Below are 26,579 nucleotides of genomic sequence, written 5' to 3'. Positions count from 1 at the left end.
AAACTGGCTGCCCATTTTTGGATTATATGTTGCTTGTTGTCGGGTATGTAAAGGATGGGAAGTTTAGGAACTGACCTGCCATTTTTATGTTAATCGTCTTATAGTTTACCATGTCATGTTTGCATTTAGAGACAAAACCGTTGTCTTTCCATTGATGTTGTTACAGTCCACCCAGGGTTCTATGTTGGCGGGTACATTCAGAATCTGTTATAGGTGCCTGAGCCACACTATTAGCATTTATCTTTCAGCCTGTTCAGTGTTTTGCCAAACATGGGCCAATCAATGTATATTGCAATACAGGTGGCAGTAGAAAGGGTATTTATTTGGCTAAAAGTGACATCCCCATTGATCGAGCGTTTGTTTTTTTATTTTGTTTTCACACACGGTGGTGGAGAGAGTATTCCAAGACATCACTGTTTGTTGTTCCACTTTTACTTCCATTCCAGTAATAAAAGATGTTCAATAGGCAGTATGCTTCCATCAGTCACCTTTCTTTGTCACTCCTTAGATGGTGACGGAGGACCAGTTCTGTGGTCACCAGGGTAACGACATGTACGACGAAGAGAAGGTGAAGTACACCGTGTTCAAGGTGTTGAAGAGCTCCACGCTGCAGGAGTTTGTCCAGAACCTGTCCCAGACCATGGTGAGCCAGGGTTTGTGTGTGTGTGTGTGTGTATGTGTGTGTCTTGTGTTGGAACTAGATGAAAACTAAGCTATGATGACTAAGACTAAATATACTGACGATTTCGTCAACAGATAAAAACTAGACTAAAATGTCAGGAAGGGACTATAGTGGACAAGAGATCCAGTATAAGTCATTTTACACTTGGTTGCATGCTGAAAATAGCCGATCTGCAAGCAGCGCGACGAGTTGTGTTCTTGTAGATTGGCTATTTTCAGCAAGTGAAAAAAAAAGTCATTGCGACGGCATCAAGGCCCGCCTAAACACATTTTGTTCGATTAAATCAACTGTAGATTTAGTCGACTAAAATCTTATCATACTTAGTCGACTAACACTAAAACATTCCAGGTGACTAAAACGAAATAAACTATTCAAGAGACTATGACTAAAACCAAAACGTATAACAACAATTGCAGCTACAGTTGGAGCTTTGTAGCTTTGCAACTGGAAGTTGAACCCAGGTCAGCTTCAATTTGTAGCTTTTACAAATGTAGGATTTCCTCCCATTGACAATGAATGGTACACTGTATGCATCTGCCTGTATGAACGCACCATTAAGACATTGATGATGTGTGTTTATCCATAATGTGTTTGAGTATAGCCCAGTCTGAGACAGTTCTGTTGTGTCACAGGGTTTCCCACAGTGTTTATCCATAATGTGTGTGAGTATAGCCCAGTCTGAGACGGTCTGTTGTGTCACAGGGTTTCCCACAGGACCAGATGAGGCTGTGGCCCATGCAGGCCCGGAGCAACGGAACCAAGCGGCCCGCTATGCTGGACTACGAGGCCGACTGCAGCAAGTCGGTAAGCCTCTGTATTTGAACTGTTGGCAACATGTGCTGTACATATGCCTGATATATAAAAATGGCTGATTTACAAGCTGCGCCATTGGCGTGGTGGGTGGCTAAAACTGTGTACAGTAAATGTGTGGACTTGTAAATATGTGTAAATGTATGCATCTGTTGAGTGTACATTAAGAAAAAAATAAGATCAAGGTTGAAGACAACTCTGTAACTAATACAAAACCAATTTTTAAACTTGGATTATAGTCCTATTACTCAAATTCTAGGCTATGATTATTATAGCACAGAGAGTCTTGCAAAGATGATTCCTAACGTGTGTGTGTGTGTGTGTGTGTGTGTGTGTGTCAGATGATCGACTTGAGCGACAATGAGAACCCCTGGACAATATTTCTGGAAACGGTGGATCCAGAGTTGGCTGCCAGTGGGGCCACGTTACCCAAGTTCGACAAAGACCGTGAGTCTCTCTCTCTCGGTCTCTCTCTCTCACTCACTCACTCTCTTAAAAAAAATCTTGTTGAAATGTTTTGATTCACCAAATCCCAATTTTGAGGTCACACAAAATTCCATTGCCATTGGGGCAATTGTTTTGATATTGTAACTGGGATTTGTCTGCCTTTTTAATATATGTATTAATGTACTGTATGGAGGTATTCCCTGATTGGGAGTCTATCAAAATTCGAAAGTCACTTGTCATTATGGTTCATTGTCCTTGTCATGTCTTTGTATATTCAAATAGTGTTGTGCCTGAGCTGTTTTTCTTTTCTTTTGTTTGTTATTATGTTCTTGTTGTGTAATGTCTGTTTGTCTTTTAAAAACCAATAAATATACTTTATAAAAATAAAAAAAGTATGTCCTAAAATGTATGTGCCGCTAACCTCATTGTTTAATCTCTCTTCTATGACTTTTCTCAGACGACGTCATGTTGTTCTTGAAGATGTATGATCCCAAAACCAGAAGCTTAAATTATTGTGGACATATCTACACACCTATATCCTGCAAAATACGTAAGTGGTGCTTACTGACACCAGACCACTTTGAAATTGCATAATGTTTAATTTGCCTTCAGAAACATACATTTATTTCATTACTAAAATTAAAATGATTAATCAATAATTTCCCCCCTACTTAAGTATAGACTCTTTAGTGATCAGCATGCAGAACAGGCAGTTTACTTACTTTAAACTTGTGTTTATCTGTTACACCGAGTGTGATTTGCAGTCTGAACGAATGCGCTTGTTTCACGCAGCACGTTGTTTAAGTGTGTTTTCTGTCGTTGGATTGCCCCGAGCAGGAGACCTGTTGCCAGTCATGTGTGAGAGAGCAGGGTTTCAGCAGGAGACTAGCCTTATCCTCTATGAGGTGAGATCTGTCTGTCATCTCACCTCTTGTTCTCTCTCTCTCTCTGTGACTCTCACACTTTTCCCTTCATTTTGTCCTCTGTTTTCTCTCACTGTCAAGTTTATTTCCCCTTCTCCCCCGTCTATACTCTTTGTCCTTGTCATATCTACCGTACCTGTCTCTTCGTCTCCATCAACTCTCTGTCACCTCTTTCACAAACACAACCACTCATCTACTTATTACAATTTTCTGGTTGTCACCGTTGACTCATTTCTTGACAAATGTGTATTTCAGGAAGTAAAGCCCAACCTAACGGAACGGATACAGGACTATGATGTTTCTCTGGACAAGGCTCTGGATGAGCTAATGGATGGGGACATCATTGTCTTCCAGAAGTAAGAGTGTGTGTGTGTGTGTGTGTGTGTGTGTGTGTGTGTGTGATTGTCCCTGATACATTTCCCAGAAGAGGCTCTGAATGACTCTTCCAATCTGTTCTGTCCATCGATCTAGAGCCCTGCGCGGGAGTGATTTATTGATCCCGCTCCCGCCTGCTCCCGTTATTGCTGAGTGAGTGACGCTGACACACAGGGAAAAGCAACAGGGGGGTTTAGAATATGGTTTAGAAGCGAAAAGGGGAAAGGAACTCGATCCACACTGCATGCACTTCTCAGAGTGATTAGCCTGGTCAGGGGGCACGGTGGCACAGTTGGTAGTGCTGTCGCCTCACAGCTAGAAGGTCCTGGGTTCGATTCCCGCTCGGGGCGCTGTGGGTGCTGGCGGCGTGTTTCCTCCTCCGCGTCATCAGTGCCCATACCCGAAGGCGGTGTTGGCGAAAGGGCCTTTCTGTGTGGAGTTTGCATGTTCTCCCCGTGTCCCCTAGGGTAGGTACCCTCACAAAAACATGCAGTAATCCTGGTCTCTAAACTGCCTCCCCCTGGCCAGCCGGGACGCCTGATGGAGAGGAAAGGAACTGGTTGGAATAACGTGCTCCTTCCACGCGCTACGTCCAACCAGGGTTAAGTCCGTTGCTCTCCCTAGGTTGGCGGAGGGTGTGTAGAGCCCAGGATCACATCACAGGATGATTGACACAGGGGTGAAAAATGGGTTACAAAATCGTGGGACAAAAAATATTAAAAAAAAAGAATAAAAAGAGTGATTAGCCTGCTAATGATTGACAGGTGTGGCCGCTTTGGGAGCGTGCCTGATGTCTGTTGGAGAGAGTGAGAGAGAGGAAATAATACGTTCTCATCAGACATTTATATTTTATCTGGTTAATTGCGGGATTTTGCGGTGCCCGCTTATTTTATCTTGACTGCCCGCGCCCGCTTGTGGGTATTTAAATACCGCCCGCGCCGCAACATTTTGAGTTGGGTCCCGCGGCGAACTCCCGTTCCTGTTGCAGGGCTCTACATCAATCCATTTTCTGACCTTCCCTCTCCTTTCCTATATCCCAATACCAATTCCTTGTTCTCTCTCCCCCCTCCTTCCTTGTGCCCTCTGCTCCTCTGTTTCTCCCATCTAAAATAACATTTCATCACCTCCATACCTTACTTTTAATTTGTCTCCTAACGCATTCCTGTTCTTTTCCTCTTCCTCTGTGATTTCTCCACCCTCCTCAGGGACGACCCAGAGAACGACAGCAGCGAGCTGCCCACAGCTAAGGACTACTTCCGGGACCTCTACCATCGAGTGGACGTCATCTTCTGTGACAAGACCATCCACAATGACCCTGGCTTTGTGGTCACACTGTCCAACCGCATGAACTACTTTCAGGTCCGTAGTGCACGGCTTATTCAGGACGGGAACCCCTTTTGGTGTTTTTAAGCTATTGAAGCTCTTTTAGCTATTGCCGCGCTACGAGCTTGTAGATCTGCAATTTTTACAAAATTGTGAAACTGGTGCAAATCTTTGAATATATATTTTCAGAGCGAACGTATCTTTGCTTCTGTCGGGGTGCCTGGAACAACATATTTTCAGATGGGGGTCGGTGGCCAATTACAGATAACTTCTGGGGTCCTTGACCAGGGGGGCAGTCAGCCAGATATTTCGTGAAGCCTCATTTGAAATCGGTAGTTCATAATAATGGCCTGTTGTGGCGCTGGACTGGACCCAAAAAGCCCCATAGCTCCATAGAGGCCCATGTATTTTGGCCCAACTTCACCTAGACTGTATTACCTTAATAAACATGGTCATGAATACTTTCTTCTTCCAGTCACTAGTTTAAAGTCTCATTTCTAATGTCATAATATTCTTTTTGGAAAATTATGGTCCCATTAATTAAAAAAATGACCATAAAGAAAAAAAAACATCGCGTATGTTCTGAGGGGCGTGGCTACCGTTACAGTCTATGATCGGGATTCCCCTCCCACTCGAGTCAAAATAAAAACCAACGGAGAAGAAGGGGGGAAGTCCCGCCTCGTTGTCTGGGCAGCCAATGGCCAGCTGGTCCAAAACGGAGCCAGCCAATGGCCAGCTGGTACCAAACGGATCTAGAAAGATGGCGACTTACAGTGCAGGAATAACAGGCTTCATTTTACGTCCATGTTAGACCCGGCGAACGCTTTGTCCATATTTTTTACAGTCTATGTCCTTGACATGAAATAGTTTGAGAACCACTCGTCGTGATTTAGAAGACATTTGTAGAATCTTCCCAGTTCTAAATGGGTTGCCAGGTATCATTTTGGTGCTGTAACATGGCTGTTTTTGTATGGCAGTTATTTAGGTGGAAAAGGGACCTCTGTGTTCTGTCTAGAGATGGTTCCAGTGCTCGGGGCATAGATTGGACATTGGGTGACAGAAGTGTGCAGGACTAACCTTTTCACAGGTAGCACTGGTGCCACCTACCTTTTCAGTTGGTAGCGCCACCACAAATGAGGTAGCACCAACTTTTTTTTGTATAGCGCCGCAGCGCTGTATTAATACAGTTATCACTAAGGCTAGCAAAGGTTTTCTTGGCTGAAGCATAAATGCCTTAAATTAAGCACATAACATGTTATATTTCTCACTCACACATTCTATAGGAAATTATTATAATGAATTAACCTATAGTGCATTTTTCCATATCGTTCCATATTTGGCTACTGTATATGAAACAGAAATGAGACACACCCCTTACCTTCTGCATGGGCATGTTCAACCTAATGGCCAATAAGGATATTTAACACTGAGGTGCCCACTGCCCACTCTTCCTGCACCCTTTTGCAATGTGAAATGCCACCGAATTCATAATCCTTGCCCACTTTCCTCCTGTCTTTTCTTTATATGGAATGAACATGTGAAAGCTGATGTGCTTTTATTGTGAAGGGGAACGTTTCTAAACGTCTCAGCCTGCATATTTCCATGTGCTGATCTACAAGCTCACAACGCGTGGTGGACGCGACGCGTTGTGAGCTTGTAAATCTGCTATTTTCAGCATGCAACACCACGTCGTACGACGAAGAATATACCAGGTTTCACGTGGGAGATGTATTTTGTTCGAGGCGATCATGTATGTAGCCTGGCCTGCATACAGTCTATGGCCTGCACACAGCGCAGCATGCATCATTCATCATCCCAGTTGTAAAATGAGTGCGCTCCAGGGAAACTTATGTACAGCCGATGCTGAAATCAGTTTAGTTTTTTTCTGGGTTGATCAGTGAGCGCGCCGCCGCTGTTGAACTCACGCGTGTCGTGTGCAGACCGGTGCAGACAGACAGGCAGAGAGGGAGCGAGAAAGAGAGAGAGAGGAGACACGGAATGAGAGAGAATGAAGTAATATTTTATTATCGCGCAAATGCCCGTGCTTCATGGTTGAGGCTGGGAGTGAAGGCAATAAGTAGCACCGGTGTGACCTCGTTCAAATTGAACTCTCACATTAAGAAATTAAGTCGCATATGCAACCTAATGGGTCGCACGCTGGAGCCCTGGAAGTGTGACCATGGTAACTTGCAGGCAGCATGTATGTACAACCGCATGGTGTTCTGCCTTGTGCTGTTGTATTTAGCAGGGCCTGAAATACATTTTTCAAAATGGGGGTTTGTTTTTAACTGAACAGGGTTTTCTTCAGATGATGCATTTACATTTAAAGTCTGACGTTTGTAATTCATCACACAACGGCATAGCACACCGAACATAATTATTGCGCTTTAGAACCAGAACCCTGGTATTCTGCCTTGTGATCTGTTTAGAACTACAACCAGTGATCTGTTTAGAACTACAACCAGTGATCTGTTTAGAACTACTCTACTATGTGAAATAACTGTGGCAGTTTTAATGGTTAATACAACTTTACATTGTTTTCATTACACAGTGACATACCTGGAGTAGAGGCAGCAGGTTTAGAAAATAGGGTTGCTGATATTTTCTGCTGCCCTGCGGTTGGCTTTGGCAATTTTATTGGTGGCATTTTAATGTGCGGTGGCAGTGGCACCACAACACACACGCAACAGAAACACAACTATATCGGTGTGTGTTATTCAATGTGTGTTTGTGTTTCCCATTGAACCGGGTCTGCATGTCACGTTAAAACATGTTCCCCTAAATATTTCTGTCGGAGGCAGCGCGGTTTAGTTGAGAGAGTTGCGACATCTCCGTTCACTGCTTATTCGTGGGGCTGCATGCGTCATTGATCAGTCCATTGTCGTCACACTCTGTCTTTAAACAGCTCTAGTCTAGAGGCTGCGCTCCGCTCCGCGGTCAGAGCTGAGCAACATGGCGGCGCACAGAGCGCTGTGTTGACAGTGTTGTTACAAACGATAGTGGTTCCTACGTGGATTTTATTTTTTATAACGTAGGATGAGGTTGCTTGTCCCGATGGTCTCATCAAAGAGAATTTTAATGATCAAAGACGTTTTTGGTCTTGACTCGGTCGTATTCTGAGCTTTTTTTTTTTTTTTCACCAAATGCCAATAAAATAATATGGGTCGCGCATATTTAATAGAGTCGGTCGGCAACCGGAAACCAAAGTTATTGTTTTTTTTAGGCCTTAGAACTACAACCAGTGGTCTGTCTGGTGGTGGTCCCTGGTTGTGATCCATTTAGAACTACAACCAGTGGTCTGTCTGGTGGTGGTCCCTGGTTGTGATCCGTTTAGAACTACAACCAGTGGTCTGTCTGGTGGTGGTCCCTGGTTGTGATCCGTTTAGAACTACAACCAGTGGTCTGTCTGGTGGTGGTCCCTGGTTGTGATCCGTTTAGAACTACAACCAGTGGTCTGTCTGGTGGTGGTCCCTGGTTGTGATCCGTTTAGAACTACAACCAGTGGTCTGTCTGGTGGTGGTCCCTGGTTGCTTCTGCTGTGAGACGTTTAAAACCCAGTTTGGAGAATGTAATGTACTGTTTTCTTTTTTCTCTGTCAGGTGGCAAAGACGGTAGCTCAGAGGTTGAACACAGACCCCATGCTGCTACAGTTCTTCAAGTCACAGGGGTAGGAGGCCTGTCTCATATACAAACACACACACCTACACACACACACTGGGGTAGGAGGCCTGTCTCATACACACATACACCTACACACACACTGGGGTAGGAGGCCTGTCTCATACACACACACACCTACACACACACAGGGGTAGGAGGCCTGTCTCATACACACACACCTACACACACACAGGGGTAGGAGGCCTGTCTCATACACACACACACACAGGGGTAGGAGACCATGACTCCTCTTATCTACCTTAAAAGGATTTTAGACACACACACACAGATGTTATCTATGTTTTTCTCATCCTCCTTTCCCCCTCCCCCCCATTTGCTCTTGTCCTCTCTCTGTCCTCTCTGTGCGTGTGTGTGTGTTGGTCAGGTACAGGGACGGTCCAGGGAACCCTCTGAGACATAACTATGAGGGGACGCTACGAGACCTGCTGCAGTTCTTCAAACCACGACAGCCCAAGAAACTCTACTACCAACAGGTATCCTGTCTGAATTAATGAGCTCTAACCATGCTAGATGTCTGGGGCTGATGCCCATCCTGATTCATGGACGGGCCGACACTCTATTCAAAATAAATCTATTTGAGAACAGAAATGTATAATGGCTGAAGTCGTCCCAAAACATTAAAACCTGAGCCCAATTCTGGGACGCCCGGTTGAAAGTGGTAAATTAAATACTGATAAATTAAAAAGTCAAATGTATACTGGTCTGCCTGCCTTTTTTTTCGTCTTTTCTGTCTACCAGTCTTTTCTGTCTGTACCTGTCAACCTGCCTGTCTTTCTATCAGCCTGTCCTTCTGTCAGTCTTGGTGTTGGTTTCTCATGTTTTTCCCAGGATGTTTGGTCTTCCTTAAATCATTTGTCTTTCGGTCTGTCCATCTGTCGGTCAGTTATTCTTGGCCTTTATGCGTTTGGTCTGTCATTGTTGCGGCCGACCATTCGTTTGAAGACCCGTTGTCTGATTTTGCTACTGGCGTACGATGCTATGACCGTCTATCTTGAAATATGGATCTGTTTTCTCTCACTCCTCAGTTGAAGATGAAGATCACAGACTTTGAGAATAGGAGGAGTTTCAAGTCCATATGGCTCAACAGCCAGTTCAGAGAGGAGGTAACACACACGGTTATCTTATGCTGTACACACTGGCAGCTGCAAAATGCAACGCAGCATATTACATTGCTGTTGGCCTGCAGCTTTGTAGATTCCAGTATGAATGCAGCATTAAAACACACACACACACACCCTTTATTTGTGTCTGTTGGTGATGAGACATTGAAATCTACTGTGTGTGTGTGTGTGTGTGTGTGTGTGTGTGTGTGTGTGTGTGTGTGTGTGTGTGTGTGTTTACAGGAGATCACCCTCTACCCTGACAAGCACGGTTGCGTGCGGGACCTGCTGGATGAATGTAAAAAGGCGGTTGAGCTCTCTGACAAAGGCTCTGAGAAACTCAGGTGACAAAATAGTGTTTGTGTGAGGGGGAATGTAATATTTCCGTGTGTGTGTGTGTGTGTATATATATATTATATTTACAAAAATAATCCCTCTCCTTCCCTCCATTTCCTCCGTTTCTCTCCACATACCTCACTCTGTCACTTCTTAACCCCTGCCTTTTCCATCTCTCCAGACTGTTGGAGATAGTAAGTTATAAAATCATAGGAGTGCACCAGGAGGACGAGCTGCTAGAATGTTTATCTCCTGCTGCCAGTCGCACCTTCAGAATAGAGGTATGTACCCAGCTGTCTGTCTCTCTTTCTCTTAACGTTCAGCAGTCGCTCTCTCCCTCTCTCATCGCTTCCGTCTGTCCATGTTGTCCATCCAGGAGATTCCAGTAGACCAGGTAGACTTGGACAAGGACAGTGAGATGTTGATTCCCGTCGCACACTTCCACAAGGAAGTCTTTGGCACCTTTGGGATCCCCTTCCTGCTCAAGATCAGACAGGTGTGTGCTATGTCTATATATATATATATATACATACATCTTGTGTGTCATGTCTGCCTGCCTTTCTGTGTGTCTCTACATGTCTGTTTGCATGTGTCTGAGAGTCTGTATGACTATTTGCTTTTCTGTGTCTCTGTATATGTCTTTGTGTTTTCTGTATGTCTGCTTTTTCCAGTTTGTGTGATTTTTTGTTTTATGTCTATACAATATGTATGTCCACTTATCCAACTATCTATTGACCAATCGGTTGCATGCATCCATGTTTGTCGTGCAGGGTGAATCGTTCCGTGACGTGATGAGGAGGATTCAGACCATGTTGGACATCCAAGAGAAAGAGTTTGAGAAGGTACCAATTCCTGCTTCCTTTTTCCTGTCTCTCTCTCTGCTCACTTTCAATCTCTCCACTCTGTCCTGTTCCTTCTGCACCCAGTGTGCGCACAAAACAAACAGGCACACAATACAAGACCTTTAATAACATAATCTCTCTGAACTTAACATTACAACCTGTGAGCTTTAATGTTCAGCTGATCAGGGAAAGTTTAAGGTGTGTGTTTGTGTGTGTGTGTGTGTGTGTGTTGTTTCTGATAGTCAATACAGTATGAAGTTACAATAGAACTGTCGTGGCTAGCTGACAGAGTGCTGCTAAGAGTGCTGCTAATGACCAGAGGTCTGCTTGTGTGACCAGAGCTCCTGTAACTCTTGTGTGACCAGAGCTCCTGTAACTCTTGTGTGACCAGAGCTCCTGTAACTCTTGTGGTGTGTGTGTGTGTGTGTTCTGTGTTGTCAGTTCAAGTTTGCTATTGTGATGATGGGTCGGCATCAGTACATCACTGAGGATGAGTACGAAGTCAACCTGAAGGACTTTGAGCCACAGCCAGGTACTGCCCCATGACACATGTGTCTCCAAACGTCATTAAAAGTGGCCCTTCACTGATCCAAGTGATTTTCATTCTGAATTTGAAGTTAATTTTGTACCACAAGATCTATTTTTATTAACATGACGCTACCCCCTGTCCCCTGGCTCTTTTCCCTCCCCAGGTAACATGTCTCACCCGCGCCCCTGGCTAGGGTTGGACCACTTCAACAAAGCTCCAAAGAGAGGTCGCTACACGTACCTGGAGAAAGCAATCAAGATCCATAACTAAAGCAGCCTGCCCCCTCCTCCTCACCCCTCCTCCCACCTCCTGCTCCGACCCACCCAGCGCGACCATAACCACAGACTGTAACCAACCGTGTGTGTGTGTGAGAAAGCGTGAGTATGATTGTGTGTGTGTGTGTGTGTGTGTGTGTGTGTGTGTGTGTGAGAGAGAGAGAGGGGTAGAGAGAGCGAGAGACAGACAGCGAAAGGGTGCATATGTTGGTGTGTGCTTTGCTTGTGTGTTCATCACCTTTAACACCCCCAGGCCTGAACAACTGTACACTGGCACTATTGCTATTATCTGAGTCTTCAGTGAAATTGATCCTACTGCAACTGACCCGCACCAGACAACCAGCCAGCCAACCAACCAACCTACCACCTCCCCCACGTCGTCTTTTCTTATCTTTTTTCAGAGGCTGTTACGTTGGGTATTCTCTCTCTCTCTCTCTGGCTTCTGTATAGAATGCCTGTTTTTTCTTTTTTCTTTTTTTTTCCTGGTTTGGCGTCTGAAAAACGGGGAGAAAAAAAAGATTTGATTGGATTTTAACAATAAAACATGTCGGGAGGAGAAGTGACACAGTGTATGATGAACTCTAGACATGATTTGTTTTTGGGGGGGTGGCTGTTTTCACACATTTTCCATTTTCTTCCCCCTCTCCACCACGGGGAGAGGATTTCTACGAATGAAATTCTGGCCAGGGGCGTTGCACTGCTTGGCGTGGAGAAACGAGATTGAGGTGAACGATTTGGACAGAGGGGGGAAAAAGCGAGAGGAAAGTGATTTTGGGCGATTCTGTGGGAGAATTTTAAAGGGAGCTTTGACCCTTTTATGGCGGATGTTACGGGCGGCCGAGGAGACCTCGCTAGTTGCCCCAATGTGGCTTTTAATTTTTCCGTTCCTCACCCAAACAACCCCCCTCCCCCCCCCCCCCCCTCCCCCTTAGTGCAACAAGGCAAATAATCGACAGCAGCAACACAATATTTCCATGTTTACACACAGTTCTTTCTTTGTGTCATTTAGTTTGGTTGGAGGGGGGTGGAAACAAGTTTGGGATTATTCTTTTTTTGTTTTTGTTTTTTCTGCAAATCTTGTATAATAAAATAAAAGGATCCACAGCATCTGTTTAAAAATAAAATGAAAAAAAAATAAAATAAAAATAAGAAATTGTCTGTACTTCATCTTGCACGTTGGCAGTTGATGTCAAAGAGGTTTTACATTTCTCAGGACTGGAAAATGTAAACTTTATAATTGTAGTTTTGGTTTTTACTCCATATCCACTATGCTTTTAATGCACCCCCAACCCCCCCCCAACACCCATTCATCCAGTCACTTTCTTTTGCAGTTCTTCCCTCGCCTGTGTCCCCCTCTAGGCCTATTCATACTCCAGTCTTTAGGTGATGAGGTGACCGTCAACTCATCACCGAAAGACTGGAGTATGAACAGGCCTTCTCACCCTGCTCCTCCATTCGGTTTCTCCCTCCGAACCTCTTCCCCACCACCCACCTCCCCCGCTCTGTTTGCATCTGCAGGTGTGAGTGATTGATGATATGTCGCCTCCTAGTGGTCGGGAGCGGCAACTGCGCTGTGCTTGATAGGAAGCTGCAGACTCACTGCTGGTTTGAGGATTATGATAGACTAAAACCAGCATTGTAAGAAACACTTTTTTGAAACCTGTTTTTGTTTTTTATTTTAAGCACAGAAGGAATGCTACCCCCTTATAGCGCATAGTTGGCTCTGTAAAGACAACGTTTAAGAATTGTATATTTAAAAATATGAGCGTGTAAAATTTAAGAGAAACACATTTTTTTCCGTTGTTGGGTACAGAAGGAGCCGCCTGTTCATATTCTGTGTGTAGGATTTTCTTTTTTGCGTTCCTCACTTCCCATTTTTGATTTATTTCCCCCCAGGTTCTTTTTGACTTGATTTTTCTTTTTTTTAACTAATTGCATTGGGGTTTTGTCTTGTTACAAGTGCAGTAAAAAGATGACCTGCAGAATCACACCTTGATTTGATCTTTTCCAGTTTAAAATCCTCAGTGTAGCAGCAGTGTACGACAACTATTCCTGTATATTGCCTTTTTGCTGGAAAATGTATGTTGAATAAAAATTTTCTATAAAAACAAAACGCCAACTACTCCTCTGCTTGTCCTAATAATTAGGGTTAATCTGTCATCGCCACCCAAGCTTATTGGAAGAAATCAACTATTGTAATCCATAAAATGAAGGGAGGGTGAGTAAGTTTAATTAATTATTTAAATTAATTTACTTTGTTTAAAAAATGCCTGTATTATGCATAATTGACACCATATAGTTAATTTAAGTGACTTACAGTACACACAAAGGGAATTGTGCAACTGAAAATGCATTAAAGAGGCCTGGGCCAGGCACCTTGGCTGGTAATCCGGTCTGGCAGTGTGCCGCGGGTTCGACGGTCCGATCCCGACGGCCTTTACTGCATGTCTCCCCCCCCCCCACCCATGTCTTTCCCCATTTCCTGCCGGCCTACTGTCTGTCCTTCCATACAAAATATAAAATAAACATTAAAAAGAAAATGCCCCAAAGATGGCTACACACTTTGAATTTTCCATCTAGTGCTAGAACAGGGAATGCCTGGCGCTCCATTAGTTCCTTTACATGTTTACAAGGATAAAAGGTAAAGTAGTTACATGAGACAAGAGAAGATGGACTTGTTTAAATCTTTGACCATCTTTGAGTTAAACTAGAGCTGGCCTAAACCTTAAATGTTCCAGAGCAAGGCTGGGAGTGTTTGTACTGCATTTCCAACCAAACGAGTCAAATGACAATCATGACACATCAGTTATTAGACCCGTATTCATTTATATTGCAATTATTACTTGCGCAAGCAGAGCGTGCAAGTACTAATTTCGCCCGGGACTCGTATGCACCGTCCCAGCCGTTCCATGTGTATGCACCGTCCAGCCAAATTTGATGCGTATGCACCGTCCCAGCAAATGACTAATTGTGCCTGATACGGCAGTGGTGCCAGATTACATACATGTATACATAGGAGCATTACCTTTAATCCTCCCAACACTAAAACATATCGTCATTACGTCACCATCGAAAACCAATTACACTCTGGCATTGGGTCCTTTAATCCACATCTTTATTACGTAATCATTGAGAGCTAGTTATACATATGTATATAAAACCAATGTTTTAGTGTCGGGAGGATTAAAGGTAATGCTCCTATGTATACATGTAATCTGGCACCACTGCCGTATCAGGCAAGTAGTCATTACTGAGATTTGACAGTTTGTAGCGGTCGAAAGTACTTGCGCGCTCTGCTTGCGCACTAGTAGGCCATTTATGGCCTTAAGTGTGCAACAAGCAAGTATGCACTCGACAGAGTGCAGTTCTAGTTTCATCTAAGTTTTATATTGGCCTACCTGTAGGCTACCATTTATTTGAAGAAAATGTTAATATCGATTTCCTGTGCTTATAAGCATATAACATTTACTCTACAATCTGCCTGTCATAGATGTCTTCCGTTCAACAGTCTCATTCAAACCATGCATGTTTGACTTAAATAACTTTAATTCTTAATACAGGTGTCATAATGATCCAGGAGATAAAACATTCAGATTCATAGTAGAACTTTGACAGAAATATATTCCACACAATTCTGAAATTAATTCAAATGGATAGTTCACACATTTTAAAACATAATTTCTCATGTCCATGTTAGTTTCAAGACAAAGAAGACGTGTGTGCGACAGTGACTCAGGAATAGAGCGGCCGTCTTGGAATCCGAAGGTCCCAGGTTTGATCCCCAGCTCTCATGGTTACGTGTCGAAGTGTCCTTGAGCAAGACATTGAACTGAAACCCCTATAACTTCTCCCGTGAGCAGGTTGGTGCCTTGCATGGTTTCCTCTATCGGTGTGTGAATGTGAAATACATTGTAAAACGCTTGGAAAAAAGCTACATAAATGCAGTCCATTTACCATTTGCATCTGAACTATACCCTTTAAACAAAAACAAAACGAAAAACATTTGACAAAGTGTCTAGTCTATGTACAAGCCTTCATTTTACCGTGGTGACTTAAAATTAACCATGGAATCATGGCAGCTAAAGTTGGACTCTTATCTACAGTATCTATCAATTTATTAAAATAACTTCACAATGTGCATTTGATTTAAGTTGTCCAAGCCATAAACTTAAAGCTAAAACAGAGCCAATACTAATTACCCGTTTGTTCCTTATTATATGAAACATGTATGATTTTGTCAAGGTTCAGGGGTTCACTTGCTTCCATAGAAATAAACTATATCTAGCCTGCCACAGTGTCTACTGGTTTACACTGGCACACAAACCTTGTGTTGTCCAAGGACTGCCCCACAAAATTTAAATAACACCAAGATTGCTCTGCGAAAGTTGTGAATTGTCCTAAACCCTGTCAAAACATGCCGTTTCCCACCCTCAGGTCATGAGACTGACCTGTTGAGAAACACTGCCCTAGAAATCGAAACCTTAACTTTTGTAACTCCTCAACTTTCTCCTATGGTTTCCTTTACCTCACCCACAAGTAGTTTATTTCATGAATGAGGTGTGAAGGAAGTGTGCGTTTGACACCAGACAATCCAAACGTGGAGAGTAATTGGTCCACCCCCCAGCACCCCCTCCTCTCCTCTCCCCTCCCCCAGCCCAGCCCCCCCTCCCCTCCCCCAACTCATCCCCCTTCAGGCTCCTCCCTTCTTCACTTGCAGCATTCCTTCTTGTCGACGTAGAGCACCCTGTTACAGCTGGGGCACGTGTGGTACGCATCCTTGAAGTTCTTCACGAACAAAGGTATCAGAAAGCAGCAGCAAACCAACCTGGTGGAGAGAAACACACACACACACACACACACACACACACACACACACACACACACTTTAAAAGGTGCTGTAGTGTACAGTTACAGTACATCGACAAAATCAAACTGTCTTCTTGATACAATAAACGTATCACTCAGTCAGTATTCAATGGGTATAAGTAATGGTGTCTGCCATAAATTATAGCGGAGACCTTCAGAATGCTTTGCTAGCCTTTTTGGGCATCCCAAGATGTTGAAACCCTCTAACAACCAATCTTTAGGCATGCCTAAAATAAAACCAAATAGTCTGCACCTATAGACCGATTCACAGAGGGGTGCCCTGGGCGCGGCTATTACTGAGGTGTAATCCATGGAGCAGGTGCTCCGTAGGCCAGGTGTAGCTAATCAGTGCTGTTGCGCTTAATGGTACACCTCAGTAATGGCCGCACCAAGGAAACCCTCCTTCTCGTAACTGCTTTATATTCCACCTCTATGCCTCCCTGCAATGCTCCCTCTCTCCCTGCGATGCTCCCTCTCTCCCCCACTTACCCGCAGCAGATGAACAGCAGGCACATGAGCCAGGCATATCTCCCCGCCTTGTAGGTGACATTGGTCATCACCTGCAGCTGGCAGTCGGCACATGAGGTCATGCCGGGGTCGCGGCCGAGTTCCATCTCATAACTCACGAATCTGTTCTTCCCGTCCACCGTTGTCCCAGGACCGCCGCCTCCCTGTGTGTAGACTGGAGGATTGATGGGTAGACATGGAATTAGGGAGAGTAGGCGGTAAAGACAAGATGAGAGAGTGTATGTAGATATAGGGATGGAGCAGAGGAGTAAGGGAAGGCAGGGACGTTAACAACAGCAGGAAATGTGGAAGATAGGGTGGAAAATGGACAGATGGCATTCAAATTTAGTTTACTTTATGACTTATTTACAATGTAATGTGCACACTTAACCTACTGATGTATAATAGATGTAGCCAAATACACTACTGAACTGAACTGGTTGTACAACAGTAGCAGCCATACACAGCAGGTCTGTTTTTTTTACACCCTGAGAGTTAAACCCATAGACATATACAGGTAGATGCCTCTTAATATCTATGGTTAATATGGTGTTTCAAGCATTATGCTATACTTTAGCTATTGAAAAATAGCAGATCTACAAGCTCATATCGCAGCACCGAGTGCCGCGCTACAAGCTTGTAGGTCTGCTATTTTTGCTTCTGGGGGTTCCCTGGAACAACATATTTTCAGATGGGGGTCGTCGGCCAAATACATATAATTCTAGGGGTCCTTGACATGAAATAGTTTGAGAACCACTGACATATAGAAACATAGATTTTTCAAGAAAATTTAGAAGACATTTTGTAGAATCGTCCTCAGGTCTAAATGGACCAACACTCAGGATTCTGCTGTGTGTAAACACACTGGCTAGCAGGAAGCAGCACAGATAAAGGTGCGTGTGATGCTGGTTTACGGTAAACCGTGTCCAGGCCCACTCTGCGACACCAGGTCAACCGTTTACCTGGTGTGGCAGAGTGGGCCTGGACAGGTGGTAGGTCGTCCGCAGGCATGTTGTGGGTGAAGGGCGTGTGAACATGATACACCGTCACTCCATCTCCCTTAGCTTCAACTGAGAGAGAGAGAGAGAGAGAGACAGAGAGACGAAGAAAAGATAAGACAAAATTGTGAATATAGTCAATTAAAGAACTTCTCGAAGAAATGTAGTGGGAAAGCGTATTAATATCTAAAATCATTGTACTGCCCTATGACTGGGGGGAAAATATGTAGAAGTATGTGTTCCTCTGGACTTTCCAATGCACATTACTCCAATTACCATCCAGGGGCCTATCCACGGATGGGTCTAGGTAGGCCTGGGCCTGTCATATTAACAGATTTTGATAACAGTAGAATAATAACATAGCAATGTGGATGCAATCACTGCATTACATTTAGCAAAATAGGGCAGTGGATGTATTGCGTGTATGATATCCGCCTTTTCCTCTGCTTTCCCGTTTCCAACTTTCCATAGCTGTGTGTGTGCTCTGTGCTCACTTCAACACAGTAGTATGGTGCTAGTAGGCTGCCTGTCTGTTGTAACTTAGCCTAGGCTACTGTTGTTTTATGGTCGTTTGAATTATAGTTTATATTTGGGAATATGTTGCAATGAAGTGTCTTTATAGCAGCTGTTTCTGGGAACTCAGATCATGTAGAAGTCTACTAATGGAACCGTTGGTTACATCTTTTTTAATGATGTCAGGCGGTCAACCGGGACACCTGTCAATCTCAAAGACACCTGAATTTCATATTATGAGGAAATTGAAGGGAAAAATAAGTATTCATGAATGAATTAAATGTGCACACGGTGCGATTTGGTGCCAGGCCTATAGCCTGTATGGCACTGTTGCCATCATGTCTAAAGTTATTGTGGTTGAGTGTCACAGTGCCCCACTGTGGAGGGTTTGGTGGTAGACGGCAGACGCTGAATTTATTCATGCCATATGGTGCCAGTCTGACTGGAACTACAGCAAACACACACAGCCTGTAGTGTCCAGGAAGAACTGAGATCAGCAGGGATTACATTACATCCCACTTAAACACAAGAATCATAATGATCATGTTTAGGGATTAGGGTTAAAAATGTGTCCCTTTAAGCAAGGTGTGTGCGCGTGTGCCGTGGTGCGTTTGTGCGTGCAGCGGGTGGAGGCTATACCTGGTACAATGTAGGGTGGGAGTTCTGCTCCATCTGCACTCATTGTCCCCATTGTCCTAAAGAAAGAGACAGACTGTTACCACTGTACAGAAAATCACAACATGGCAGTCAGAACAGTGACATACAGGGAAATACAATAATAGCATGCAGCCAGGCAAGCGGTAAGCGCCTGACACCTAAACAATTTGCAACTTTATATTGATTTTATAATGGGATGAATCTAGAGTTGCAATTGCAATACGCTCCATTGACTCCCCACTCATCCAATTTGGTTTGCTATCTGCTCGTCTTAAACGAAGTGAGCTTGTCGTATGTCACTGAACGGCCCTGCGTACCACCTGTTTCGAATTTGCACATAATGCAGGAGGCAGCAGCACGACGAGTCGACGACCCGTTAACAAAAACTAGTGCTTCCAAACTGCAACACTTAGAAAAAGAATCACCTGCAGAGGATGTCTTGACAGAAAGTAGCTCAAGTCATAACATCATAACATCAACTCTACGGTGGATTTTTATGAAAAACAAGCTCGGCAGATTGAAAGAGGATAATTCAAGCTTGGACTACAGCTGCAATTTTGGTGAGTTTAACGTCGTTTAATTAAGACAAGCAGATCGCAAACCAAATTGGATGAGTGGGGAGTCAATGGAGGGTATTGCAAGTGCAACTGATGTATGATCTTTGGATTCACATTTCCCAGACCATTGTGTCTTGTTCTTGAATCACCACACTTCCAAGTTGTAGGAGCGTACCAATATATATGTTGCCCAGGTTCTATGTTCCTCACCCTGCAAAAAGGTTCTTTGTTCCCCGCTTGCAACAATAAACCTAACCCTAGGAGTGGGGAACATAGGGGTCATCCCTGTTGTGGGCTAGTACTTAGTTAACAGTTCAACACAAGAGGGTGCTGTGGTCCTGCAGGTGAAACTAATATTCAAATCATACAGGGGGAATTCAATTTCTTGCAACATAGTTAGTCAGGCAGTCAACAAGCTTCTTTTGTTTCATTTGGTATATAGTCTTTTTAATTGGCCTAAAATATTGTCTATATACATTCATGAATCAACTTGCTGACTAGCCCCTCTCGGAACCCTCCATAAAGCTTTTCTGAAATGTTGATGTCGCTTTATTGTAGGGTCCCTGTTCATAACTATATTTTCGTATGGGAATTTTGGAACGCGGACATAAATATGCTCACTAACATCGTATCTGCGGCGTTTGACGGCCTTTTTTAGTTTAAGTTATTCTGAATTCGTGAACTATAAGTACTTATAAACCGCTGCGAATATCTCCTGTGGCGCGGAAGCCGTTAAGTATTTTTAATTTGTTTTCTTTGTTTGACCGATTTGGTCGCTTTATTTCTTCTTGTTTGTTTACCATTTATTGTACCGCCTCCCGGTGTGCGGTTGGCTTGTGCGGCTACGTCCCTGCCTCTGATCTGCTCTGTCATAGCTATAGCGCCACTAGCTAGCCAGATAGGCGGTACAATGAGGTGTCAATAAACAAGGAAGGAAGAGAAGAATCAAAGCGACCAAATCGGTCAAACAAAGATTAAAAATACTTAACGGCTTCCGCGCCACAGGAGATATTCGCAGCGGCATGTATAGGTACTTATACTTCACATATTCAGAAGCCCTCACACGAAAAAATGTCGTCAAATAGCGCAGACAGGCCGTAAACACGTTATTTATGTTTTATTATGTCCGCGTACCAGGTGGCAGGATACTGCTGGAACAGGACCCCATGGTCTGTGTCGTCAAAAATGTCAGAAACTTCAGTACCATTGGGTTCTGCTTGGAGGGCTACTTGCTGACCAGCATTGAGCATTTTTTTTAATAGGGGTTTATATGCGACCATGGCATGCCTACCGGCACAAATGTCAAAATGTCATTATGCTTTAAGTAGCATGTGACATTTCAAACTACTAGGGGGTTTCATGATTCTGAATCCTTTAATCCGTGATCCTTGGGCTAAAAACTACCATAGCCGTAATGACAAATGTGATGAGGTCATCACATTTTGGACACATTTGGGCAAGTGGGTATGGCCATATTTAGCCCAATGAGTGTTTTGTGCAAAACAAATACTTGGAATGGATTTAGAATCATGCAAACCCCCTAGTTTGACATAACTTAGACTTAAAGCATAATGAAAATGTGTCCTTTTTTGCCTTGTATAGGAGGTCAATGGTATGGTCACATAAAAACCCCAATAAAAAAGATTGCTCAATACCAACAGCCGGTCAGCAAGTGGATTCATGAATGTATGTATATAGACAATATTTTAGGCCAATAAAAAAATACTATATACCACATTTCCCACTCCACACACCCGGCTGCCGGACGAACAGTGGTTTGACTCCCGGGCAGTGCACGTTATTTGGGCAGCTGTAGCTTAATGGGCCTGGTAATAATCCGAAATATTGTCAGTGTTGAATAAAATCCTCATTTCAGCATTCGAACCTCTGTCTCTGTCAATGAGGGTCAGTTTTCCGCTAGCCGCAATTTGCAACTCTAGATTTTTTTACAATGGGCTTTTTGCGACCATATTATCTAAACTCAACAAGACAGTGCTGAAGTTTTTGTTACTGCATTGCAGAATTACGTTCCCAGTTCCCACACCTCAAATATTCTCATAAGCATATTTTAGTGTAGACTCCAGTTTAACTTTAAAAGGAGATTGTAACGCTAATTTTTACGATTCAAACTCAAACTGGGGTGCAAAAAAAAACATTTCCAATGAGAAATTTGGCATTTATGATTTAGAAAAGAATTAAGATTTAACCGATTGTCCACCATGGCTCATATATTGTGAGAGTAAGTGGACCCCACCACAACAACAAAAATGTAGGACTCCTGAATCCATATGTTGGGAAACACACGCCTTGTCACTGACTCAGCTCTACAGCTGTATCATGTCATAGAATTATGGACTGGGTTGTCTGTTCAACATCCAGTATCAACCACAAACATCCACATATTTCCATTGAGTCTTGAACAAAGCTTTGTCGTGCTCAACATTAGGCTACTGCTAGGCTTTGAATGACAAAGCCAAACAGAGAGTTTCAGTCATTTACAAGACATTGCACCCGCCCTTGTTAATACTGCCCTATTGTCAGCTTGGATTCGGTGTACATTGGAAACATACATTGGAACATTGGAAAATCGTGTGAGCAATTCCATGGAGCTATCCCACACGTGAAATACTCCCCTCACACAGGTTTATAGTTAAATGGTATAGATCCAATTTCTCGACCAGACACACACAAATCCATGCATGTACACACGCACGCGCGCACACACAGTAGCCTAGATGACATGACTTCCAGGCAGCCTTTCGTTTAACATGCCGAGCTGTAGCTGTTCATCACCTGTCATTCAGGTTACAGGTCTGTGTGGAATGACATGACACACACACACACACACACACACACACACACACACACACACACACACACACACACACACACACACACACACACACACACACACACACACACCTTTGTGGAACTCAGTATCCACCCAAAGGTTGAAGGAATGCAGCTCAGCTACATGTTTATCCTTTTCGTCTCTGATGTCACAGACTGGAAATCGTAGCTTCTGGTGTATGATGTGAACATGACTAAGAATGAATGAGCAATGGGATAGTGACCAAACCCAATGCACAGTCAAATGCAACTACCGGTATTTAACTACTTTAACACTTACATTTTAATGAATTAAATGAATGCACGTCTGAATCCATAGTAAGCTAAATGAAGGAACTTGGGAGTTGTAGTCCAGCCAGGTGCAGGGACTATAGGTGTGGTGTCTGCGTAATATAAAACTATTTCACAACATGGAAAACATCACAGAAACATAAGAAAATAAACTATCTGACTAAGAGACAGAAAATTGTGGTCCCATGATTGAAGTACAGCCGATCCTTTGTAACAGATCCTGTTAGACCTGGCATCTAGTGGCTGTAACAAGGCTGCTTTCCTCCAGGTTGTAACTACATGCTGCAGTTAGCCAGTAGGCCTGGTGACAGCTGGAACCAGGGAGAGATGGGGAAGTGATCTCTTGTAGCAAGTGATTTGTAGATGTGTAGATATATCTTTATACCCATATATCACATGTAGACCTGACTCAAAATAGCAATTGACAGTTATGTCATAATCTAACAAATCTAATCTATGCTGCAAGGTTATATCATTAGCTTCTAGCTAAATCCACCATGTTTACATGGCACTGCCCGTTTGCTTATTCAAAAATAAAGTAAAGTGAAGGGATGCTTGTCCCCTTGGTCGAACTGGAAGTTATTCCCCAAATCACCATTTCAGCCTGCATTTGATTATGTATATAATTATTTTAAAAATACTTAAAATTCACTACAATAATGCTCTTTTCTTAAAAACATCACATCACCTTTATGCATTGTTTCGTTCAGTGCTATGAGCTTTTAGATCTACAAAAAACGTGACGCACTATAGGTCAGCGTTGAAGTGGTTAGTCAGGGGTGCTAGTGGAAGACTGGCTCAAACAAATACTACTTTGATCATTAGTAGTTTATCGCTGATACAATTTACGTGTGGGGTCTTTCATATCAAAATACATCTTTATATCCCTCTTGGCCACTGGTGCTTCTATGAACACAACTGGTGTTGGAGTTAGGGAGGTCATCTCTGATTCCTATACCTGTTGGTTGTGGTGCCTGTTCAGGAGAGGAAGAACTAGGTTGCATAGCGTGTTCCACTGCATCTGCCCTGCCGGTTAAACTGCTTGCTGTCATGTCTCTAAAGAAGCGGCTGGCAACCTTTCAGAAGAGACACATGCTTGTCTACACCCTCCCACATAACCACCACCTGTTGGCTAGCAGTGACAGGGACTACACGTGTAATGACTAAATTGGGAGAAAGTTTAAAACATATATATTAATAAATAAACATCTTGGTGTATTTCTTTTTTAACAGCTTTGTGTGCGCGAGTGTGTTCAAAATCAAATATAATGTCTATGTATACAGAGAATCACTGTTCTTATTTACATCCGTATTCATACATTTTCCGTATTCATACATTTTCCCTTATAAAACCTGCACTATCCACATGTTTACTCATCCACATATTTGTCTCCTCAAGGCTCGACTACTGCAACGCACTTCTCACCGGGATCCCTAGCAAGAGCATCCAGAGAGGCTCCAGCATACAGAACAGTGCTGCTAGGATCCTGGTGAGAGTGCGAAAATATGAACACATCACACCCATACTCCATTCCCTTCACTGGCTTCCTGTCTCCTTCAGGATAGAATACAGGGTCTGCCTCCTCACCCATCAGTGCATCCACAGCAACGCCCCCCCCCCCCCCCCCCTCCCTAATTAAAGGAACTCATTGAACCCCCAGCCTCCACCCACTCCCTCCTCTCTTGTACATCAAATTTGATTTGTAGACCTTATAGTCCCACTGGGGGAAATTCAGTTGCAGCTTCACCCAGCTGATGGTTACGCAGGTGGTTATGATGAGTGCTCAGCTGGGAGAAATTAGGGCTTAATTGTCTTGGCACTTTTGACACACAGACCATGACCTTCTCATTACTGGAGCACCTCTCTACCCACTACGTTACAGCTGCCCCGTCCCTAGATCCCTTGACTTGTAGAAAAACATTTAGAAAATAAATACCCTGTCATCATCTAATGGAACATCTAATGCACACAGTGTAAAGATTGACCTATATTTTCCATTTTAAAACTTAAACTCAGTCGGCATGATGGCTCTCCTTTGAATTGCAAGCGGGTTCAATCCCGGTCACCGCCAACTCAGCATGTGAGTACAACTGTTTGGTCAATCTGGGAACCCATGGGCAAAAAATAGTTATTTTGTTTTTGCTGACCTCTGAATCTGTCTGGGTAACTCAGGCGCTATAGGAGCGTAAGTCTAGCAATGGGAGCTGGATGGTAGGTGTGGCACTCTACCTCAACAATCCATCTCCTTGGTCAAGCCGAGTGCATTCATTTTAATGTAAGTGGCATAGATGGTAGACGCCCGCATTGCTCAGCCGATACTGACAAGAAGACCCTCTAAACTACTAGTACTACTACTACTACTACTACTAGTAAAAAACTTTTACCCTGTTAACTGTATGAAAAACTAATAACACGGATCACCACTGCACTCAGGTGTTCGTATCAGTGAGCGATGAAGAATGGGGACCTTCCCATAGATCCGAAGTCCCGTTAGTCCGAACATGCACTGCTCCCGTGCTTGCGGTTAGGTTTAGGTTTGCTCCCGTGCTTGCGGTTAGGTTTAGGTTAGGGTTAGAGATAGGGATAGCAATTTCGGAACAATGAACCTTCTGACTAATGACATGGCACCTGAAGAATGGAGGGCTAAAACACAGTGCAATCCAATACTCAGTGTACATTTTAAGATAACTTTGATATGCTGTAGTACATATTATGTTTCTGACATATCAACACTTAAAAGTAGAAATTAATTATTTTTTCATGAGTGCAATCATTTCTAAGAGACTCAAGTTTATCAGATTAAAGCTTTAAGGGAACTCAAGTCATCAAATCCTTACTTGGGGATGAAGGGTGGAGACTTGGACTACAGTAGGCTACTTCATAACATTATCTTACATCACTGTTCAGGTTGGCCAACTATCCCTCGAGTCGAAACTGTTCACATTTTCAGCGGTGCAAAGTAACTACGTAAATGTACTCGAGCAGTACTTTGGTACCGTTGTGAGGCACATTTTACGTTAATTGAGCATTTACATTTTTCAAGACTTTATACACTACATCTCAGAGGCAAATGTTGTACCTTTTTTACTCCAATACAATTATTTGATGGCTTTAGCACATTTGTAGATCTGCTTTTTTTCAAAAACATTTGACAAATCCATTTTAAATGTATCGATATTTTTGTACTTTTTCTCATGTACAATTTTGAATACAGAACCTTTACTTTAACATTTTTATATTGCAGTTTTGCTACTTTTACTTCTTATGTTCAAAATCTGAGTCTAGCGCTGCAACCAGACACACCGTGCAATCTCAAACACATCAGTTCTACATGTATATACCTCTACTGATTTAACAAAGACACTCCAGTACTTTGTGAACAGAAACCCTATAGTCAAAACAGGAAAAGGGCATGAAGCGATGCTCTAAAAGTCTTACCCTGTGTTGGCTGTTGTACAGCAGTTGTGTGTGTGTGTGTGTATCTGCGTTAGTCCAGTGAGCTTGTGGCTGACAGGTGTTGGCTGTTGTACAGCAGGTGTGTGTGTATCTGCGTTAGAGTCCAGTGAGCTTGTGGCTGACAGGTGGGTGGGTTGAGGGATCTTGTCACACCTGCACCTAAAACACTGCAGCCACTCCCTATGCATGCCTGCAGCCTCCCCTCATTAACATGAAAATGCAGGAGGGTGACTCAAGCCTTTTCAGATGCTGTGTAGACACAATGCAATCTGGAGTTGATTTAAGAATATCAACACTTTAAAAGGACATACCAAAGAGGAAGACATTTCTTTAAAAAGACATTCATTTCCCCATCTCTCTCATCTCTTTGCCCAGAGAGTCACCCATTCCTTTGTGCTGGAATGTGACAGGAAAAAGGGTCTTAATCTCTCATTGAGAGAAGCCTTTTCATATACTATCATTACACATACACACATGCATGAACGTGCAGACAAATGCACACAGAAAAATAATAAAATAAAACTACAGTATAAGGCACAGGGTCAGGAGATGCATCAAAG

General features: G+C 43.3%; 2 protein-coding genes across 7 annotated transcripts in view; one reads left to right on the top strand and one right to left on the bottom strand.

The window, feature by feature from the left end:
* The window catches only part of usp7 (ubiquitin specific peptidase 7 (herpes virus-associated)), a 43,251-nt gene extending 29,806 nt beyond the window's left edge, over positions 1-13,445 (top strand). For 2 of the 6 annotated variants that reach the window (XM_083778850.1, XM_083778847.1), the window contains 17 exons: positions 509-643; positions 1,385-1,486; positions 1,834-1,939; positions 2,397-2,489; positions 2,777-2,844; positions 3,118-3,218; positions 3,334-3,390; positions 4,443-4,596; positions 8,160-8,227; positions 8,606-8,714; positions 9,267-9,344; positions 9,585-9,685; positions 9,859-9,958; positions 10,054-10,173; positions 10,448-10,519; positions 10,961-11,051; positions 11,212-13,445. In XM_083778850.1, the coding sequence (XP_083634976.1) occupies positions 509-643; positions 1,385-1,486; positions 1,834-1,939; positions 2,397-2,489; positions 2,777-2,844; positions 3,118-3,218; positions 3,334-3,390; positions 4,443-4,596; positions 8,160-8,227; positions 8,606-8,714; positions 9,267-9,344; positions 9,585-9,685; positions 9,859-9,958; positions 10,054-10,173; positions 10,448-10,519; positions 10,961-11,051; positions 11,212-11,318 (1,662 nt within the window). In that variant the 3' untranslated portion in view covers positions 11,319-13,445. The remainder of the gene's footprint in view (positions 1-508; positions 644-1,384; positions 1,487-1,833; positions 1,940-2,396; positions 2,490-2,776; positions 2,845-3,117; positions 3,219-3,333; positions 3,391-4,442; positions 4,597-8,159; positions 8,228-8,605; positions 8,715-9,266; positions 9,345-9,584; positions 9,686-9,858; positions 9,959-10,053; positions 10,174-10,447; positions 10,520-10,960; positions 11,052-11,211) is intronic. The other 4 variants (XM_083778851.1, XM_083778848.1, XM_083778846.1 and 1 more) reach the window with 3 other exon arrangements.
* Positions 13,446-16,011: 2,566 nt separating this feature from the next.
* On the bottom strand, positions 16,012-26,143 carry litafd (LITAF domain containing). The gene is made up of 5 exons (XM_083780340.1): positions 26,004-26,143; positions 18,847-18,895; positions 17,659-17,766; positions 16,679-16,871; positions 16,012-16,148 (listed from the first exon to the last, which is right to left on the bottom strand). The coding sequence occupies exons 2-5, from the start codon at positions 18,887-18,889 to the stop codon at positions 16,031-16,033; spliced, it is 462 nt and encodes a 153-aa protein (XP_083636466.1). The 5' UTR covers positions 18,890-18,895; positions 26,004-26,143; the 3' UTR covers positions 16,012-16,030.
* Positions 26,144-26,579: the final 436 nt, after the last annotated feature.

Source organism: Protomyctophum parallelum (assembly GCF_964188405.1).
Source record: "Protomyctophum parallelum genome assembly, chromosome: 13".
Taxonomy (NCBI): Eukaryota; Metazoa; Chordata; class Actinopteri; order Myctophiformes; family Myctophidae; genus Protomyctophum; species Protomyctophum parallelum.
Note: the sequence above shows the minus strand (reverse complement) of the source record. Positions and strands in the feature narration are given on the sequence as shown.

What these genes read in the sequence shown, in the direction of transcription:
- litafd (XM_083780340.1), bottom strand. Translation starts at nt 18,889, where the DNA reads ATGAGTGCAGATGGAGCAGAACTCCCACCCTACATTGTACCAG. An exon ending in GGCCCACTCTGCCACACCAG is followed by an intron (nt 16,872 to 17,658) that starts GTAAACGGTTGA and finishes TCAATCCTCCAG; the next exon opens with TCTACACACAGGGAGGCGGC. An exon ending in CTGCTGTTCATCTGCTGCGG is followed by an intron (nt 16,149 to 16,678) that starts GTAAGTGGGGGA and finishes TCTCTCCACCAG; the next exon opens with GTTGGTTTGCTGCTGCTTTC.